The sequence below is a fragment of the Danio rerio genome, chromosome 1, assembly GCF_049306965.1.
Source record: "Danio rerio strain Tuebingen ecotype United States chromosome 1, GRCz12tu, whole genome shotgun sequence".
NCBI classification, from domain to species: domain Eukaryota; kingdom Metazoa; phylum Chordata; class Actinopteri; order Cypriniformes; family Danionidae; genus Danio; species Danio rerio.
In genome coordinates, this window is record NC_133176.1 from 61,784,843 (window position 1) to 61,805,359 (window position 20,517).

Below are 20,517 nucleotides of genomic sequence, written 5' to 3' on the forward strand. Positions count from 1 at the left end.
CTATTAATACTGAGAAAAAAGATTTTTTGTATACAGTAATTTAGACTCATACAATTTATTTTGCCAATAATTACACAAGTATACATGCGAAGCGTATTGTATGCTCCTCAATCAGAAGATTTAAGGATAAAATATAGCTTAAGGCATTATTTGTGGTCTAGGCCTACAATTATGAAATAATAAAGCAGATTTTGCATGGCTTTTTTCTGTTAAATTATATATTATAGCCAATTCTTTAGCCAATAGTTCATTTTAAGCACCGGTATTAGTTAGCAACTGATATTATTTACCTCCTCAGTTCGTGTATGTTACATTTACAATCAATAATGATAAAATGATTCAGTAATTTAAGCTTTTTTATATTGAAACAAACACAAACACGGGAGAAAAAAATAAAGTGGTATAAGTGCTTTATTTTTTTTAAGTGATGGTGACATCGCTTAGAAGGAAAAAAAAACGTCATATAACATATAGTGGGTTGAGTCTCTGCATCTATAAAACCTCTGCACACTTCTTCAGCTCTTCACTAACACCATTCTCATTTGCAAGGACGCAAGAAAAAAAAGACGATATAGCTTCTTAAGAAAAACTATATCTGCACCGACGACAGGTGAGAAAATTCTGTCATGTAAAAAAATGGTATAAGAAATGTCAAGGCGATTATTTCAATTAAAAATGCACCAATATATTTTGCATTATAATGGGAAAAAGGGTCTGTTTATTATAATAATAGTATGAATAGTAATTATTTATATACATTTGCATCTTTATGAATAGGAAGATGCATTGTCAAACTAATAAATTAATAGCTCAAACTGTTAAACAAAGATGACAACAGAGGTTAAAAACATATTTTAGTTCATCATTTTTCTATTTAAATATGGTTAGATCGTGTCAGTTCAAGCAAAGGTGATACTGAAAGTAAAACTGTTCATATATATATTTTTTTTTCCAATAGCAGCCCATGTTATAGAGTTGAAGTCAGAATTATTGGGCGCACTTTAATTTTATTTTATTTTTAATATTTCTCAAATGATGTTGAACAGAGCAAGGACATTTTCACAGTATGTCTGATAATATTTTTTCTTCTAAAAAAAGTTATTTGTTTTATTTTGACTAGAATAAAAGCAGTTTTTAGCTTTTTAAAAAACATTTTAAGGTCAAAATTATTAGCCCCCTTAAGCTATATTTTTTCTGATAGTCTACAGAACAAACCATCATTATACAATAACTTGCCTAATTACCCTAACCTGCCTGGTTAACCTAATTAACCTAGTGAAGCCTTTTAATGTCACTTTAAGCTGTATAGAAGTGTCTTGAAGAATATATAGTCTAATATTATTTACTGTCATCATGGCAATGAGAAAATAAATCAGTTATTAGAAATAAGTTATGGGGGGAGGGTGTGCTAAAAATTCTGCCTTCAACTGTATATGTCGTAATTAATTTTGGAAAACAGTAAAATGGAAAAAAAAATTTAAATAATAAAAAGGAATATAATTTTAATCAGTCTAATATACACTGCGAAATAAAGGCAGCCTTTGATCTTGCCACAATAATGTAGGCTATGACACACTTACAGGATCCCTGTCCATAAACAGAAAAAAATATTAACAAAAAATACAAATATTAAACAAATATTCATAATATTGTAACTGATCTTACTAAATAGGCTAAATGAACAAAGCTCTTCAGATTGTTTCGGTTCACTTTCTCGCTTAAGCGCTTGTTCTCCCATCAATAACTTTCCTTGACACTGAAATATATTTTGAGGGATTTATTTTTAGTTGCACAAAGTACAGCAGCTTAAACAACAGAACATCGTAATTTCATTTGCAGCGATTCTGTAAGAGAAATACATTCATATACAATAAACAAATACGACCATGTTTCACCAAACAAGTAAATAAATAACACCGGCATACAGCCATATCGTTTTGCGACTCGCTCTATAATTTTAAGATGATGATATTAAGGACAGTATACGCTTTTAAAAATTTACATAAGACATGTCAACACAATCTCACGGCAGTTCGTAACTTTTTCATTTAGTGGCTAATTCGTATGAATTCGTACGATCTAATTCGTACAATTTAGTACGATTTGCTTATCCCCCAATGACGGTTGGGGTTAGGGGTGGGGTTTGGTGCCACGCCTCCTTTTTAAAATCGTACCATTTCGTACGACTAAACTCGTACGAATTAGCCACCCAGCCGGCATTTCAACAGTGATTCAACGTTGAATCAACTTCAGGTCTATGGTTGGATCAACGTTGAATTACCTTTCGATTTTGCAAATTGGACCATTGTTGGGACAAATCACCAACCTGATTTCACCAAGTAGGACATGCTCTTGGAGGAACACCTATGTTGCTCATGGAACGACATTCCAGTCAGAATTAAGGAGTAAATTTGCTGTTTATGTTAAGGCTTATGGTTAGTGTATGCACTTCTACACGAGCGTTATCCAACTATTATTCCTCTGTGATTTTGGGAATAATTTACAGTTATGTTTGGGTTTAGGGCAATAGGTATGGATTATATTTTCAAACAAAATGATAGATAGTTAATTTAGTTGTTAACAGAGATGTTAATGCAGGATTGCATACTTTTTCATGATTGCAAAATAATGACGTGCTGGGTTAAATGTGTACAAACCCAGCATTGTTAAGTGCAGCATGAAGCACATCATCACTGTTTAGATACATGATTTTTTATCTCTGTGTGTTTAAAGATGTTCAAAATGTTTCATGTATGGTGTGTTTGTTGCTAATCCAAATTAAAGGTCTGCTAATATTATTTATTTTAGTCTCACACTTTTTTTTCTTGTCATAGCACACAGTTAAAACAGTTAAAGTCAGTGTAATGATGAAAAAAAGGTTTGAGAAATTTTAGTGGTTATAGAACAAAACATATATGCAAAATTATATATATATATAGTTTTTTTTTTTAATTGATGTTTAACAGAGCAATAAAATGTTCACAGTTTGTCTGATAATATTTGTTCTTCTGGAGAAAGTCTTATTTTTTTTTTTCGGCTAGAATAAAAGCAGTTTTAATTTTTTTAATGAACCATTATAAGGTCAATATTATTAGCCCCTTTAAGCTTTTTTTTTTTATATTCTACAGAACAAACCATCATTATACAATAACTTGCCTAATTCCCCTAACCTGCCTAGTTAACCTAATTACCCTAGTGAAGCCTTTAAACGTCACTTTAAGCTGTATAGAAGTGTCTTGAAGAATATCTAGTCTAATATTATTTACTGTCATCATGACAAAGAGAAAATAAATCAGTTATTAGAGATGAGTTATTACAACTATTATGTTTTTTAACATTTATATTGCATCTAGTAGTACTAAATGCATTGCATTTTAATATACCTATACTTGCCAAACAGGCTCGCCTAACTAAGGTAGTTGATTGACAAATCCATTTACCAGAACCACTCAGTAAATGTGGGTGTGTGATCAGCTGCTCGTTATGCAGTGTTTGCAGCAGCAGCATCTCTGAGTCTGAAACACACCCTCATATGTGAAAGGCGAAACTTTCCTCAAGTGTTTCAGTGACTAGAGCTGTGAATCTGTCAAAACTGAAAGCAGTTCTACACATCTCTATTCTCTCCATTTTTAACAACCCACAGAAACAAGCCAAAAGAGAAGATGTCACAAGCTGAACAAAGCAGAAAGCTCTATGAGCACAGGAAAAGTCTCCTGCAGGAACTGAAAAGGTCATATGATGCAAGTGAAGGTAAGGAAGTATATATAGATTTACAAACCATACAAATATAGGTTTATTTTATAAGTTTGAATTGTTGATCAAGGGCTAGATTTTCTAGCATCAATGCAAACATTCTTTTGGTTTAAAAAAAGAAAATGCTGTCAGGATTTACTTAAAACTGAATTCATTTAAACTTTAGAGCTGAAATAACTTGAGCGTATTGAACTGATTAAATATGTGTATTATTTGTAGGAGTTTCCCTTTTCACATGCATACATTTTGGGAGAAGAGTAATTAAATGAATCACAAAAGGTGATTTAAGGTCTATTTACATGCTGTTTGTGCTATAAATGAACTTTCATGCCTTTTTGTCCTTTTATTTAAATCTTTCTGAAGTCTAAGGCAATTCATTAGCATAATGCATAGAAATTAGTTTTTGGTTCTTTGATCTACTATTTGATGTAAATACTACAAAAAATGTCAGTTGGAATAAGACAGTGTTTTTGTTTTGTTTTTTAGATACAGTGCATTAGACACGTTGAAAATAAAACAGCAACTTACTCAAGTCATTACATTAGCTGTCATTCATTCATTCATTCATTTTCTTTTCGGCCTAGTCCCTTTATTAATCCGGGGTCGCCACAGCAGAATGAACCGCCAACCCATCCAGCACGCTTTTACGCAGCGAATGCCCTTCCAGCAGTAACCCTTCACTGGGAAGCATCCACATACACACACACACACTCATTCACTGCAGACAATTAAACCTACCCAATTCACCTGTACCACATGTGTTTGGACTGTGGGGGAAACTGCAGCCCAACTTCACACAGAAACACCAACTGAGCCGAGGTTCGAACCAGCGACCTTCTTGCTGTGAGGCGACACCACTACTGCACCACATCATCGCCTACATTAGCTGTCAAGCCAGAAATCCTGATAGATGTAACTATGACAAAAGAGCCTAGCCAAAACTTCATTTTCCAAATCTACCGCTTTAAAACTATGTCCACCAAAAAACATCAAATTATTAAACCCTTACGGCTTGATTATTGTAAAATTGATTTATTAGCATTAAAACACACACTGATGTAATCTGATTGTCTTGTTTGATACATACACAACCATTATAAGTTCATTATTTGCTTGTGCAAATGCAAGTGTTTACTTAATTTACAAACCGAGGAAATGGAAAAAATTACAAAATATTTCACACAAAGTGTAGCTTATTTATAAACTAATGTCAAGAGGATCACATGCTCATGATTGATTGCAGTCGGTGCTACGTTATTTAATTTATGATTGACCAATCAGACGATTCCTAAGCCACTATAAACACCCTCAGTTCCATATCACAGCCATCTTCATTTTGAAGAATCCCCCCTTCCACCTCTACTCCTCCTCCCTTCCTAGATGGGTGGCACGATGGCCCAGTGGTTAGCACTGTTAACTCACAGCAAGAACGTCACTGGTTCTAGTCTTTACCAAGCCAGCCAACATTTCAGAATGGAGTTTACACGTTCTCCCCGTGCTCACGTGGGTTTCCCCCATGTCCACTGGTTTCCTCTCACCATCCAAAAAATTAAGTTAATAAACTAATCCAAATCAGCACTATAGACATGCTCCTAGTCAGTAGTTATCTCTTAGAGCAATCACTATCTGTTCATTAGCTACTACAGCAGGGGAGTTCTCCAGATCTACCTGAGCTCAAACTCCCCTCTCTCCTTGCAAACGGGAGGAGCTCGAGGATCAAAGGGACAGCATGCCAAGCTTTATAATCAATCATCAGTTAAGTGTGAACTCATGAAGGATACAAAATGTGATGCTTTTCAGAGCCTGATAAACAGCAGTTATGGGAAATGATCACGAATGAACTGCAAGACATCCTGAAGAAATACACCTTAGACTTCTCAAAAGAACAAATGAAGGTAAAGCACACATGGTGGATCATTTATTTTTAACTTAAACACGATGCATTCTCTGTGCTGTTTTCCTGCATTACAGTGATGTGACAAAAATATGACTTTTGATTTTGGCCAATAAACAAAATACCAACCGTCACAGGGAAACTGGTTGAACTTTGCAGCAAAATAAACTCATGTAAAATACACTCCTGAATGAGTCAACAAGTCAATGCTCTAACTGAATCAGTTGAGTAAATGATTCAGTTGCTGCTACTGTTCAACTCGTTTACATTTCACAAATGAAATGCTCTGCGGGTTCATCTGCCAAAGACATTTTTGGAGTCAGGCGATGGTCCAGTCACAAATATTATTGTATGTTTGTTTGATGAGCCGGTGTGTTTTGTGTTTTCGTAGATCTTCAATGACCCTATTCATGGCCACATTGCTCTGCACCCCCTGCTGGTGAAAATCACAGACACTCCTCAGTTTCAGAGACTCAGACACCTCAAACAGCTCGGAGGAACGTATCTGGTGTATCCCGGAGCTTCACACAACCGATTCGAGCACTCCATTGGGTGAGACAGATATACAATGCTACATTTTTAGGTATTTTAACAAAATAAATGATGTTGAAGGAACACTTCACTTTATTTAGTACTATAGGCTCATTTTACAGCCATGCAGATGAGTTTTAGCATTTTTTAAATTCATTCAGCCAGTCTCTGGGTGTGGCGGGAGCACTTTTAGCTTAGCTTAGCATAAATTATTGAATCAGATTAGACCGTTAGCATCTCACTCAAAAAACTTCACATTCTGCCCTAATAATCAGAGCACTTTGCTGCTGTAACAATGGCTGCAGCAGCAGAATAATATTAAGCACCACTGTTGTCCAGCTGGGGACTATTTTCAGGTGCTGCGTAATATCATTGTTCCTACTACAACCATGGTACGGCAGCAAAAATCCTTAACTATTATGCCAAAATGAGAGTATAGTTCCTTTAGACATATCAGCCTAGAAAAATAGCAACTTTAACATTTTTATTAAGCTTATAACACAATGTAAAAACATAAGAGTCAAGCTTTAAATAGGAAAATTATCCAAACTCTTTTTTTTAACAACATGCTAATGGTCTAAACTGATTCAATGGTCTATGCTAAGCTAAGCTAAGCTGAGCTAAAAGTGCCCTGCCAGACCTTGGGATCGGCTGAATGAGTTAAAAAAGGGCAAAACTCGCCTTTTTAACATGAAAATGAGGCTATTTAAGAATAAAAGCGCAGTGTTTCTTTATGAATCGTTTGAGTAGTTTGCAGGATTGGGTCATTTTGATCATGAACTGACGTCTTGTTTGTGTATTTCAGTGTGGCGTATTTAGCCGGACGCCTGGTCAAGAGTCTTCATGACAATCAGCCGGAGCTCAAAATCACCAAACAGGATTTTCTGTGTGTTCAGATCGCTGGTCTGTGCCATGATTTGGGTGAGGAGTAAGAATTCAAAAGTGAAAATCATGGAAATTTATGCAAATGATGACTGGAAGATTTAAATTGTAAAACAGTTTCAAGTAAACTTACTTGAGGGACTCACACTCACAGAAATAACGATACACGAGTTGTCACTGGGGTGTGCTACCTTTACAAAAGGTACACATTTGTACTTAAAGGGTCCATGTTGGTACCTCAAAGCATTTATTAGTGTCTACTAAATTTTAAGAGGAACACTTTTGTACTTTTTAGATACTAATATATACTCTTGAGGTAAAAAATATGGACCTTTTAGGTACAAATTTGTACCATTTCAAAAGGTACCACCCCAGTGACAGCTCGCATACCTTTATATCTGAGAGTGCAGATTTTACTAAATATACTACAGATTTTGCTGTTAATATTTTTTTTTTCTTTATATTTTTGTTCCCTGTGAAGCCATAAATGTGATTGAATCAGATATATATTGGCCAAAAGCCATGTTTACCAAAACCATAACATTTATTTATGTGTATAAAGTAGAAAAAATTAAGTTACTTTAGTATTTAATCCGTAGTATAAATCACAGTCCAGTAATTGATTTTTGACCACAAAGTTTGATATCAATATGATCAAGGTAGTTTATATACATTGTATGTAACAAAATCCAGTCTAAACTTGTTATTTGTAATCAAAGATTTTAAATGAATATTTTATAGCAATAATAGTAATATAATACTTTTTTGTGTCATTACTTAGTGGTTAAATGAGCATCGATGTGTGCATGTCAAATGGACTGAAATGATTTGCATTTGAGTTGTTTTTCTTTTTGTCATTTGACATCAAGGTGCTTGCTAGGTAGTGTACATGATAAAAAATATATACATGAAATGACTTTCTAATGGTGTAAATATTTTACAAAAAAGGTGTGTGTATTTTGTAGGTCATGGCCCACTTTCACATGTATTTGATGCCCTGGTTATTCCTGAAGCCAAGAAAATAAAGACAAGAAAAGGTAATGGCAACTTCAGTCATTCCAATGGCAAAAAAATCAAGATACCAAAATTTTTGTTGCTTTAACTTATTTTAATAAGTGAATCGATGTTTTAAAGTTATACAAAGTTTAACTTAATATTTTGAGTCAGTTTGACTGATGTAAGTTGAGGTGACTAGACAAGTTCATTTGATTCAACTAAAAAAAAAATAGGGCAAGATTTTTTTTTTTTTTTTTTTTATTGACAAACCTGCATTTAAACCTGCATTACTTATAAATGTATATCTGGTTAACTAACATAAAATATATTAAGTGCATAATATGTTTTACAAACCACCAGCTTCTGTTTCTCAGGTTTGCCTGATGATATCCCTGAAAGCTGGAAGGTGAGAATGAACACTTAGTTCAGGCACTGTTAAAAATGTAGCCTGATCTCACGAGAAAACATAAGTATTTTACGTTTTGCCAGTTTAGTGGCTAATTCGTACGAATTCGTACGAGTTCAGTCGTACGAAATGGTACGATTTTAAAAAGGAGGTCTGGCACCTGACCCCACCCCTAACCCCAACCGTCATTGGGGGATAAGCAAATCGTACTAAATTGTACGAATTAGACCGTACGAATTCATACGAATTAGCCACTAAATGAAAAAGTTACGAATTGCCGTGAGATTGTGTTGGTTTTCCATATTTTGTGATTCATGTTTTTATTTTTCCTCATTTATTTCTGCTTTTGAATCGCATTATGGGACCTTGATCTTTCTTTCCAACAACTTTTAACCTTGAATAGTTTTCTGCACATGTGTAATAATGTGCAGTGCTATATTGTCTGTGTTGGCGTTGTATATTACAACCTTCAGAAATATTCAGAAACCTTGAAATAAACTGTCAGCACATTTTCTGTTATTTTACACACTTATTTCTTTAGATATTATTATTTCTTGGACATAATATTATTTCAAACTACTTAAAAAGTCAATAAAAGTCACTTTGTTAAACTGTAGAGCAGAATTGTCAACATCAAAAGTGGACAGAGCAGAGATCAACATCCCATAATGCAATTCACCTTCGCAAATAAACACAAAACAATTGTGAACCACTTTATACAAAAACTGTTCATTAACAGATATTGTTCACAATATAACCAATGTCTGTCCTATATAATGTTGTTATGATGTATGATTTGTCTTTCGGTCTCTGCAGCATGAGCAGATGTCAGTGCTGATGTTTGACAGCATTGTGAAGAGTCTAAATGAGGAGGTGTTGAGGGAACATGGACTCACTGATAACGACGTCATCTTCATTAAAGAGTTAATCGAAGGGGCAAAAGCCTCAGATAATGAGGTATATAATGATATCATTAAAAATGGTAACACTTAAGTATATTCACGCCATTTTACTACTGGCTTATTATTAAGATATTAACTGTTTATTAACACTTAAAAACTATAATCTCATTTTGCATTCCTAATCCTGCCCAATACATAAACCTGACTACAACCTTAACTATTAATAAGCAGCTAATTTGTGTTTTATCAAGCTAAAAGTCTTAGTTAATGGTTTGTTAATAGTGTACATTCAGATAAAGTGTGACCATAAAAATGAATCAGCCGTTAGTGTAAAAAGCTGAAGTGAAACAGACATTTGGTTTTGTTTTCTTTTCAGTGGCCGTACAAGGGCAGAAATGTTGAGAAATCCTTCCTCTACGAGATTGTGGCAAATAAACAAAACGGCATTGATGTGGACAAATGGGACTATTTTGCACGGTAAATAGTTTAATTATAATAGTCATTGTAATACTATAGGACATATATAATATAATAAATTCATTCTAGTGTTTTCGATACTCTCAGATTTACAGCGCAACACGACAGCTTTTCCTCATTTTGTTATGTTAATAAAGACAGCTATAAACAAATGCAGGCGGAGCCAAATAGACATATATATTATTTATCCATTATTTGTTTGTTATATTTAATATCTGTTTTTCCAGAGACTGTCATCACCTTGGCATTCGAAACAGCTTCGACCATCTCCGACTGCTGAAATTTGCTCGAGTTTGTGTAGTGAATGGAAGAAAGCACATCTGCTTCAGAGACAAGGTGCAGGATACATCGCTTTCATTCTTAATGTAGATCAACATGCTATCTAGCTACACTTCATTTCAAAGATGAATTGAATTAAAAGTATGGAAAAAGTGGAGGCAGCAAAGTGTCAGCTTCATGCTGTATGGGATTTTAATCTTTCTACCAACAACTTTTAACATTGAAAAGTGACTTTTCTGAACATTTGTTTAAAGTCTGCAGCGCTTTATTGTCTGGGTTGGTGTTGTATATTACACTTGTTGTATATTATACATAATATAATTTCAAAGCAATAAAATGTCAATAAAAGTCACTTTGTTAGACTGTAGAGTTGAAACTTCAACATCAGAAGTGAACAGAGCAGATATCAACATCCCATAATTCAATTCACAACCGCAAATAAACACAAAACCCCTGAAAAGGTCAAGCTCCCTTTGGAAAAGTGTAAATAAACAGAAAACCAGCAATAAATCACAATCTATGAGCAACTTGTGTTCACATTCACATAACCTTTTACAGATGAATTCCCACAGCATAAAAGTGAAACCATTACCATTATTTAGACACTTTACTATTGATTTTTACTGAACTTTAGACACTTTATTTAGACATAATCAGGGCTTAATTTGTGCCGGAACACGCAAGATCCGGATCCGGCACCTCTGAAATCCAACACAGGCTCATTCTGAAAACGTAGTCCCATGGATGTTTCTGAAGACCGTGAATTACCAGCCTGATCTCACGAGAAAACGTAAGTATTTTACGTTTTGGCAGTTTAGTGGCTAATTCGTACGAATTCGTACGAGTTCAGTCGTAAGAAAATGTACGATTTTAAAAAGGAGGTGTGGCACCTGACCCAACCCCTAAACCCAACCGTCATTGGGGGATACGCAAATCGTACTAAAATGTACGAATTAGATCGTACGAATTTGTACGAATTAGCCACTAAATGAAAAAGTTACAAATTGCCGTGAGATTGTGTTGGAATTACATAGCTGGAGATACGTATGGCTGCATTTAATTTTTTACGCGAATGCTGCGGGGCGGTATGACGCCGTTCCTTTGGGCGCTTATAGCAGCTGACCGCTTACCTCGGTGTGGAGGGCTTTCCTGCCGCAATTAGTTTGTCCAGTTAGCTCGTCATGTATGTGGGCAAACTTGAAACACAGAGAGGAGTTGACCACAACGATGACCAGGTTCGAGTCCAGTGAAGAGCGGTTCCAGAAATCAGGTAAGACAAAAACAGAATCCAAAAAATAAAATGAATGAGTGAATAGCAGGGTGGGCGAAGAAGTGGCACAGTAGGTAGTGCTGTCGCCTCACAGCAAGAAGGTCGCTGGTTCGAGCCTCAGCTCAGTTGGCGTTTCTGTGTGGAGTTTGCATGTTCTCCCTGCGTTTGCGTGGGTTTCCTCCGGGTGCTCCGGTTTCCCCCACAGTCCAAAGACATGCGGTACAGGTGAATTGGGTAGGCTAAATTGTCCGTAGTGTATGAGTGTGTGTGTGTGTGTGGATGTTTCCCACAGATGGGTTGCGACTGGAAGGGCATGCATAAAAACTTGCTGGATAAGTTGGCGGTTCATTCTGCTGTTGCGACCCTGGATTAATAAAAGGGACTAAGCCTAAAAGAAAATGAATAAATGAATGAATAGCAGGGTGAGAATGTGGTAAAATCTGAAAACTTGGTAAAAATAAGATGCGGGCCTTTTCTGGACGGCTTTTTAAAATCGTTGGTTGGGTTTAGGGAAGTAAGCGCGTGGGCGGGTCAATCGGTAAAACTGGTTGGGTTTAGGGAGGGAGGAGGGTGGGTCAGTCGATTGGCCGGTCGCACAGTCAATCATTCTGTTAGTCAGACAGACGGTCGTTCGACAGCAGCCTCTGGTGGGACGTATTTCGCTGTCTCCAGAAATGTCCACGGGACCACGTTTTCAGAATGAGCCTGGGTTGCTGAAATCTGATCCAGCACCTCATTTTACTGATCCCCCTCCTCGACCGCCCTCCTCCCCCATCCGCTGTTTACTTTCACTTTCTTCCGCGATTCTCCAACCCTCTTCACTTTCGTCCACGACAACCCTGGCCAGCTCACTTTTGTCCGCGACACCCCTCCCCTTTCCACCGCACCGACCACCAACCCACCCACCCGCTCTCCACTTTCGTGTGCCATACCTCTCCATACTCGGGTAACATGTTGAATCCGTTGACCTGATCTGTTCTTGCAATTCAAAAATTAAGCACTGGACATTTATTTTAATCTTCTGTGTTCACCTGAACCCTTTTGAAAATCCCCCACCACATATCAACCACAAAACATTAACAATTCTGAGTGTGCCTCACACAGGTGAGTGGACTTTACAAACCACCTGTAGAAAACACTCTTTTTCATCTCTCTGACACTTTAACCAACACCAGTTCTGCCCATTTGCATAAGAGACTTTCTTACAAATTACTCCTTATTAAAACAACATTATGTCACATTTATGACGTGTGCTTCACGTAGGTGAGTGGGCTTGACAATCCACCTGTAGAAACACTCTATACCCCCCCCCCCACACCTCCTCTTTCCTAACCCTAGCACTTAACTCTATGAGCACTAACAGTTCCTTTGTATAATCAGCACTTGTTGTGTATATTGCCTCCTCTTGTTGAATCACTAAATGTCTCCTCAATTGGACAAAAGCACCTGCTAAATGACTAAATACATCAGATACTCCTGAATTTGGCTTTATAAAATCTGAAGCTTTGTGTTTTTATGTCTAACAGGAGGCTGATAATGTCTATGACATGTTTCGCACCCGATACACACTCCATCGCCAGGCCTATCAACACAAGATCGGGAATATCATTGAAGACATGTGAGTTTCTCTGTCTGTACTCAAGGTCTTTAACACCACACCTCCACCCTCCATCACTGATCCACTTTTACAGAGTGTTTCTCAAAAAATCAGAGGTTTACTGACATTTAAATAAAATCCTTCAGTTCAGTGATAATAATGCTCTTTTTTTATGCATCAGGTTTGCTGAAGCACTTCTACTTGCTGATCGTGACCTTCACGAAGATAGACCTGCAGATATGCTGAAAATCTCTGAAGCCATAAAGTCAGTGGAGGATTACAGCAAACTTACAGGTCAGCTCAAAACACTGATGAGCATATAAAAGCTATATATTGTGTTTAAACTACACTTTCAGAAATAAAGGTATGTGAGTTGTCACTGGGGTGGTTCCTTTTCAAAAGGTACACATTTGTACTTAAAGGGTCCATATTGGTACCTCAAAGCATTTATTAGTGTCTACAAATTTTAAGAGGAACACTTTTGTACTTTTTAGGTACTAATATATACTCTTGAGGTATTAATATGGACCTTTTAGGTTCACATTTGTACTTTTTGAAAAGGAACCACCCCAGTGACAGCTCTCGTACCTTTATTTCTGAGAGTGTACACTATAGAAGCAGATATGGTACAAATTAGTCACTTGTAGATACCCTAATACAATATCATCCCAGTAGAAGTATAAAGTAATCCTTAGTAATATTATTTGAGTCAAAGTACTTGATTTTTAATTTACTTGCTTATTAGAAGTAAATATACTTACTGATCAATGTTTAATTTGCAAGAAAGTTGAATTACTGAAAATTGTCATGGTCAGAAACCACACTGATAATTCATGAAAACCCAAGTGAAAGCATGTGAACCCCATTTAGCTCAGTAAAATCAGTGAATCTTTTACTGCAGAGTCAATCTTAACGGATCGTTTGAATCATTTAGTCATTTACTGAAGACTTACTCTGAACAGATCAATTGAATCAGTGAATCATTTAATGGGGACTCACTTTGCAAAGTCATTTGAATTAGTGTGTCATTTACTAGAGACTCACTTTGAAAAGATCATTTGAATCAGAGAATAATTTACTGGAGACTCAGGCTGCGTCCGAAACCGCCTACTACTCAGTAGGTGCTGCATTTGAATTTAAGCGTACCACTCGGCTGTTTGAAAAGTGCATTCTATACAGTATAAATGTGAAAAGTATGAATGGAATTCGGACGTACTACATCCGTCATTTCGTCATGGTCACGTGACCTATCTGTGTCAGTTGCGTTTCTTCACTCCCATTCATGAATTCGCTCGCAGGGCATCATGGGATAGCGCAGCATGCCTGGGATGCACACTCCAGAATCTCACCGGTAGCAGTAAGTCATCCGGGTACTTCTCGAATACTGATTTTCGAATTGAATTCAGACATACTACTCGGCTCACATACTGATTTTAGCATACTGTATAGTATAGAAGTATGCTGTTTCGGACGCAGTCTCACTCTAAACAGATAATTTGAATCAGTGAATTGTTTACTGGAAACCTTCATTTACACCCACATTGTTTCTTTATTGCTATTCACTGCCCTATGTATTGAAAGGGTTAGCTCATCAAAAAAGTATACAATTTTATTATTAATAACTCACCCTAGTGTTGTTCAATCCCCAGAAACTTTTGTTCATATTGAAATCACAAATTCCGATATTTTAGATGAAATCCTGGAGCTCTCTCATCATTCATAGACAGCAAGGGTACCGCGATGCTCAGAGACAAAAGAAAAAGACCAAAAACATTGTCAAAACATTCAGAGGTTCAAACTCAGCAGAGTACTGTTGCCCATAGTAAATGCACATGCTGATCTGTTATTGTTATAAAAATAATTACATTTTTTCATTATTTTGCCAGATGAGATCTTTGAGCAGATCTTGTCCTCCACCTCTCCTAATCTGAAGGAATCCAGAGACATCCTGGACAAGATCATGAGAAGAAAACTGCCAAAGTTTATCGGAGAAACTCGTCTGACTAAGAAAATCAAGTCAATGGTGGGACAGAAACTGAAAAACATACATTATATACAGGACTTGATGTTAACATTTTTGATCAGCAGCCACTGTGGCTAGTAGATTTCCAACATTACTAGCTACTCGCCATTTTCACTAGCCACAATTTTGTTGTTGGGAAAACATATTTTATATGCATAAATTTGACTTTGCCGAGCTAATATTACTTGATTAAGATTTTGTGTTATTTCTACATGCCTCCTCTATCATTTAACTTTTTTGTGGTTGTGACCTTGCTCAATGAGCATGAGCAAATGTGTTGTGGTTTCACAGTGCAATTAGTTTTAATTGACTTTTAGGGCTCAACACTAAGGATTTACATTTTTTTTTCTCTGGCCACACCAACTAATTATTTCCTTGCAATAAATGTTAAATAATGGGTCAAAATAAGCTAAATATAACTTTTTATTCAACAGAAATGTTCTTAAAAACAATTGGCATTCAAAAAAATTATTCTCATGTATCTAGAACTAGACAGCAGTCTGTTCAGGCTGAAGGTCCCCGATCACCAGTTACTAGTAAATGGAGGGTTAATCTCCCAATGTTACTGTAAAGGATGATAATTAAACCACATAAAGCAAAAGAAACCAGTCAAAGTGGCTAGTGGGGTTGTCTGTCTGACCTGCCACAGGTGAAATCTACCCGCATTTGGCAGGTGTTAATGTCATGCCCTGATTATATAGTATAAATAAACTTCTAAAACTGCGTGAAATCTTTTATTTCAGGAAGAGCTTAAAAATAGCTGGAAGGCAGCAATAGAGAAGTACAAACCAACAGACCCTAATGTTAACCTGACGACTGAAGAGCTGCCGGTTTATGTGAGTTATACATTTAAAGACAAAATTATTCACCCTCCTGTAAATTTTTTTTCAAAATATATTATAAGTGTTTTTGGTAGAGAAGTTTTATCAACACATTTCTAATCATACTAGTGTTAATAACTCATCTCTAATAACTGATTTATTTTCTCTTTGTCATGATGACAGTAAATAATATTAGACTAGATATTCTTCAAGACACTTCTATACAGCTTAAAGTCACATTTAAAGGCTTCACTAGGGTAATTAGGGTAAAGTTAGGGTAATTAGGCAAGTCATTGTATAACAGTGATTTGTTCTGTAGACAATCTAAAACAAATATTGCTTAAGGATAATAATATAATAATAATAATAATAATAATAATAATAATATTCACCACACATACATAAAATTTTGTAAGATTGAAAAAATAATAATTCTAGCCAAACTAAAAGAAATGAAACTTTTCCAGGAGAAAAATATAATAGTGAATAGTTGTAAGTGCTCTGTTAAACTGCACTTGAAAAATAATTGAAAAATAATTACAATTTCACAGGAGGGCAACTAATCTTTGTATATTATATCTATAAATAATGTCTATACCAAACACTTAATCTCTACCTTCGTACCTTTAAATCTTTACAAAGTATTTAATCTCCTATTATGGTAGGTGGTTGATCTGGATCACGGCATGAAGGACAAAAACCCCATTGAACATGTTTATTTCTACAGCAAGAGAAAACCCAATGAAGCTTCAACCATTGAGGATTATCAGGTAACATCGACACTTTTTGGCCGATTTATATCCAGGGAATTACAAAAATGTATACATGGTCATTTATTAGTTACATTAGATACATTTATTAGTCACATAGCTTGAATATTATGAATACTATATATATACACCATATATATATATATATATATATATATATATATATATATATATATATATATATATATATATATATATATATATATATATATGGAAAGTATACTGTATGAAATTATTTGATATCATCGCATGCAGTGATTTATGTATTTTTTTTTCTAATTTATTTCTGCTTTTGAAATGCATTATGGGATTTTGATCTTTCTTCCCACAACTTTTAACCTTGAAAAGTTGTAAACAGTGACGTTAATGAACCTGTAATAGTGTGTAGTGCTGTATTGTCTGGGTTGGTGTTGTATATTACACTACAGAAACCTTGTAATGAACTGCAGCACACTTTCTGTTATTCACTATTCACTTCTGTTATTTCTAACTTATTTCTCTAGATATTATTTCTTATACATTATATTGTTTCAAGTGACTAAAATGTCAGTAAAAGTCATTTTGTTAAACTGTATAGTTGAATTATCAACATCCCATAATGTAATTCACAACTGCAAATAAACACAAAATACAAAAACTGTTTATTAACATATTTTGTACAGTGTATTAATCAGCATAATGTACATCCAGCTGGTTCTTATAGCAGAATAAAAATTAATAACTCATCATTAATTAGTGACTACTTTTACATGAATAATTGATTATTGATTCAGATCAATGTTTTGTGTCTAATAGTTTAGTTTTGTGAAGAGTATTCATGTAATAATCAGCATAATGTACATCCAGCCGGTTATTAACAGAGAATGCGAGGCACACCAACCTGCCTTTTGTTGATAAGAAAAAATGAAGTGCACTGCGATTTTTATTTTGCTAGGCATCCACTGAATCAGCTGCATGAGCTGCATGTGCGTGAGCTCTGCTGTTGATATTGCTATATTTAATAATATTGTGATATTCAGGATTTGTGAAGTCATACAGCTCTGGATAACTTAAAACAGTAGCTACTAGACACTCCTCCATCTTTAAAAGTCTGCGTAGTCATCTTGACAACACTGCTGTTCGTCAGTGGAAACTCCGCCTTTGCTTTTATAATTAGATTGGAAAACTGAAAAAAAAAGATGCGACTGATGTAGCGCACTTTATCCGCTCCGTTTTTTTTTTCAACTGCAGATGCACAGAATGCAACGGCAAGGACTCAAGGCGCATAAGCAACATGCAAAACCAAATGAAAAACTGTATCAACACAAAAAGCGAGTTTGGTGTGATCAAGACCTTTCAGTGTTGTACAACAGTTGCTGATCAATCGGTCAGGCTTTATTCTGCGATAACAACCGACTGGATGTACTTTATCTCTTACTTAGTCTTTTGGTAAACAGAGGCTTGTTACTTTGCCTTGGTCAATCCTTTGGTCATTCACTTCAGGAGCAAAATGTGGGGAAAAAAGCATTGCGTTTGTCTTGTATTGACAGCTGTCCAGTTTCCTGCCAAACAAGTTTAATGAAGAGCTGGTCAGAGTTTATTACAGAGGATCTGGTCCTGTCAAAGAGGAGGAGAAGAAGATGGAGGAGGCCGAGAAGTGTTTCCAGACCTGGTGTTGATCCAGTCTAAGCCTCCAGGCAGCGCAGTAATTAACACGTATGTGTGTGTATATATACACACACTGTTAACGAATTTAGTAAATGACAGAGTATTTAACTTATAACATACAGTTATGCGGTATGTTACTGTATTTTAAAGTTGCATTGTGAAAATGACTATATTTTACACTAAAGATATACAATACTGTAAATACATATACAGCCAGATAAACGGTGCTGTAAATGTAAACAGTATTTTTGCTGCAATCAAATTACAATAAGTTACTGTAGTTTCTACAGGTCATTGTTAACAGTGTGTATATATATATATAAATATAAATCAGTTAATTATGATCGTAACAATTTTATCAGCATACTTATTATTGATAAAGTGTATCCCTTATATGAAGGAGAGAGAAAAAAGTTGTCTCAGCTATAAAAGATGTCTTATATTATGCACTGCAAAACAAGACTAGTGAATAAACCCATTGGAACAGTTAAGATGTCTTTGCTTACTCGTTATAATTAAGCACAGTTCGTTTACTTACTAATTTTAACCAGACTGAGATTAATTATGAATGAGAATAAGCAGTTTAGATCAGGGGTTCCCAAACTTTTCAGTCCATGACCCCCAAAATAACAACGCCAGGGACTCACGACCCCCACCATTTTCAGGCGAGGTTATAAACATACAAATGTTAATTGCAACTGCTGACACACGTCAATAAGCCAATATAAACATGAGCATACTGAAAACACAAACAAAGTGCAGCACTGTAACTTTATAATGTTTATAGTCATTAATATTAACAATAATTATAATAATTTCTTACATTTATGTAGTGCTTTTTTTGGGCACTCAAAGCGTTTTACACACAATGGCCGGGAATCTCCTCATTCACCACCAGTGTGATGAAGCAAATTATGATATGGGGAGGGTTAGGAGGACATGATGGACAGAGGCCAGTGGGCAGATTCTTAATGAGCACAGAGAGTCAGGACCTCAGTTTAACATCTCATCCGAAAGACGGCGCTCACTGAGCAGTATAGAGTCCCCATCGCTATACTGGGGCATTAGGACCCACACAGGCCGCAGGTTGGGCGCCCCCTGCTGGCCTCACTAACTCCATTTCTGGCAGCAACCTAGCTTTTCCATGTGGTCTCCCATCCAGGTACTGACCGGGCGCAGCCCTGCTTAGCTTCAGTGGGCCTCACCTCACGTAATGAGCCTGTGAACACAATGTTCACAGCAAAAGTCTATTCTTGCTTTAACTTTGAAGACCACCACTTGGAGATCATCCTCCATGTTCAGTCGCCTCTATTTATTATTAATGTAATTGAGTGTCATAAAGATGTCAGAAAGTTTTGGCTGGTGCTGTAAAATCAATCTGGTTCAAATGACGATATCTCTCCACACCACCACAAGTGTGCAGATCCACTTGGATGATGCTCCAGCAGCCACAGGACAACAGCGCCAGTGCTTCACCACACGCCAGCAATAGGTGGAGTGGAGAGACTGTGATGGAGCCAATTCAGTGGATGGATATGATTGGAAGGCCATCATGGGTATGGCAAAGAGGGAATTTGGCCAGGCCACCAGGGTTACACCCCTACTCCTTACAAGAGCCTACTGCACCACTGCTTTGCCTAGGTTTTATATATGTGACATAAAAATGGCCAATTCCCTATATTATATGTAAATATAATATAGAAAAAACAGCAAAGGCTCTCACTTATTTGCCATAGTTAAATTCCATAACATGCCAATTACATGTGATACCAATTTCAAGTGTTCGCACATATGTTTCTTGCAAATTGTTTTGTTTCTAGTTATTGCCTTGATAATAGAGAATATGAGCTAGGCATCATTTGTGGCTGTTGCCAAAGTGAGATATGCGCTATATAGGAGACAAATCGTGTACAGTATGTACATATAGGGCTTATATGTTGATATGGCCTGTATATGACCATATATATGCACCTCAATTTTGCCTATATGTTTCATATATACTCATATATGCAGTGTATATATGATCATGTATGTGCATATATACTGCATATAGGTTTCATATGCGCATATATCCTCATATAGGTTCTTTCCATGTGGGCTGTAAAAACCCAATATGTTAAGGTGATTCAAATCATTTGAGGAAATCGCTAGCAACAAACCATTTGAGTTAAAAAAAAATAATAATAATCTATGTGAGTACTGTGAACCCCGTTTTAATTTACTCATTACATTCAAGACAAAAGTTCAAAACTCTTTTCAAACGAGTAGA

General features: G+C 35.9%; 1 protein-coding gene across 2 annotated transcripts; it reads left to right on the forward strand.

Annotated features, from left to right (window-relative positions):
• The first annotated feature begins 477 nt into the window (after positions 1-477).
• LOC793232 (deoxynucleoside triphosphate triphosphohydrolase SAMHD1) lies at positions 478-18,735 on the forward strand. 2 transcript variants are annotated; one of them, XM_009295841.3, is made up of 16 exons: positions 478-610; positions 3,644-3,750; positions 5,554-5,648; positions 6,039-6,199; positions 6,984-7,099; positions 8,026-8,097; positions 8,431-8,462; positions 9,279-9,419; positions 9,741-9,841; positions 10,069-10,177; positions 12,917-13,008; positions 13,169-13,281; positions 14,874-15,010; positions 15,754-15,846; positions 16,497-16,601; positions 18,131-18,735. In XM_009295841.3, the coding sequence occupies exons 2-16, from the start codon at positions 3,663-3,665 to the stop codon at positions 18,257-18,259; spliced, it is 1,584 nt and encodes a 527-aa protein (XP_009294116.1). In that variant the 5' UTR covers positions 478-610; positions 3,644-3,662; the 3' UTR covers positions 18,260-18,735. The 2 variants fall into 2 exon arrangements, with proteins under 2 accessions (XP_009294116.1, XP_068076983.1); XM_068220882.2 differs by lacking the exon at positions 8,026-8,097 and having other exon boundaries at positions 526-610.
• Positions 18,736-20,517: the final 1,782 nt, after the last annotated feature.

Coding starts and splice junctions, on each gene's coding strand:
- LOC793232 (XM_009295841.3), top strand. CDS start 3,663: ATGTCACAAGCTGAACAAAGCAGAAAGCTCTATGAGCACAGGAAAAGT. Junction 3,751..5,553: donor GTCATATGATGCAAGTGAAG/GTAAGGAAGTAT, acceptor GATGCTTTTCAG/AGCCTGATAAACAGCAGTTA. Junction 8,463..9,278: donor ATATCCCTGAAAGCTGGAAG/GTGAGAATGAAC, acceptor CGGTCTCTGCAG/CATGAGCAGATGTCAGTGCT.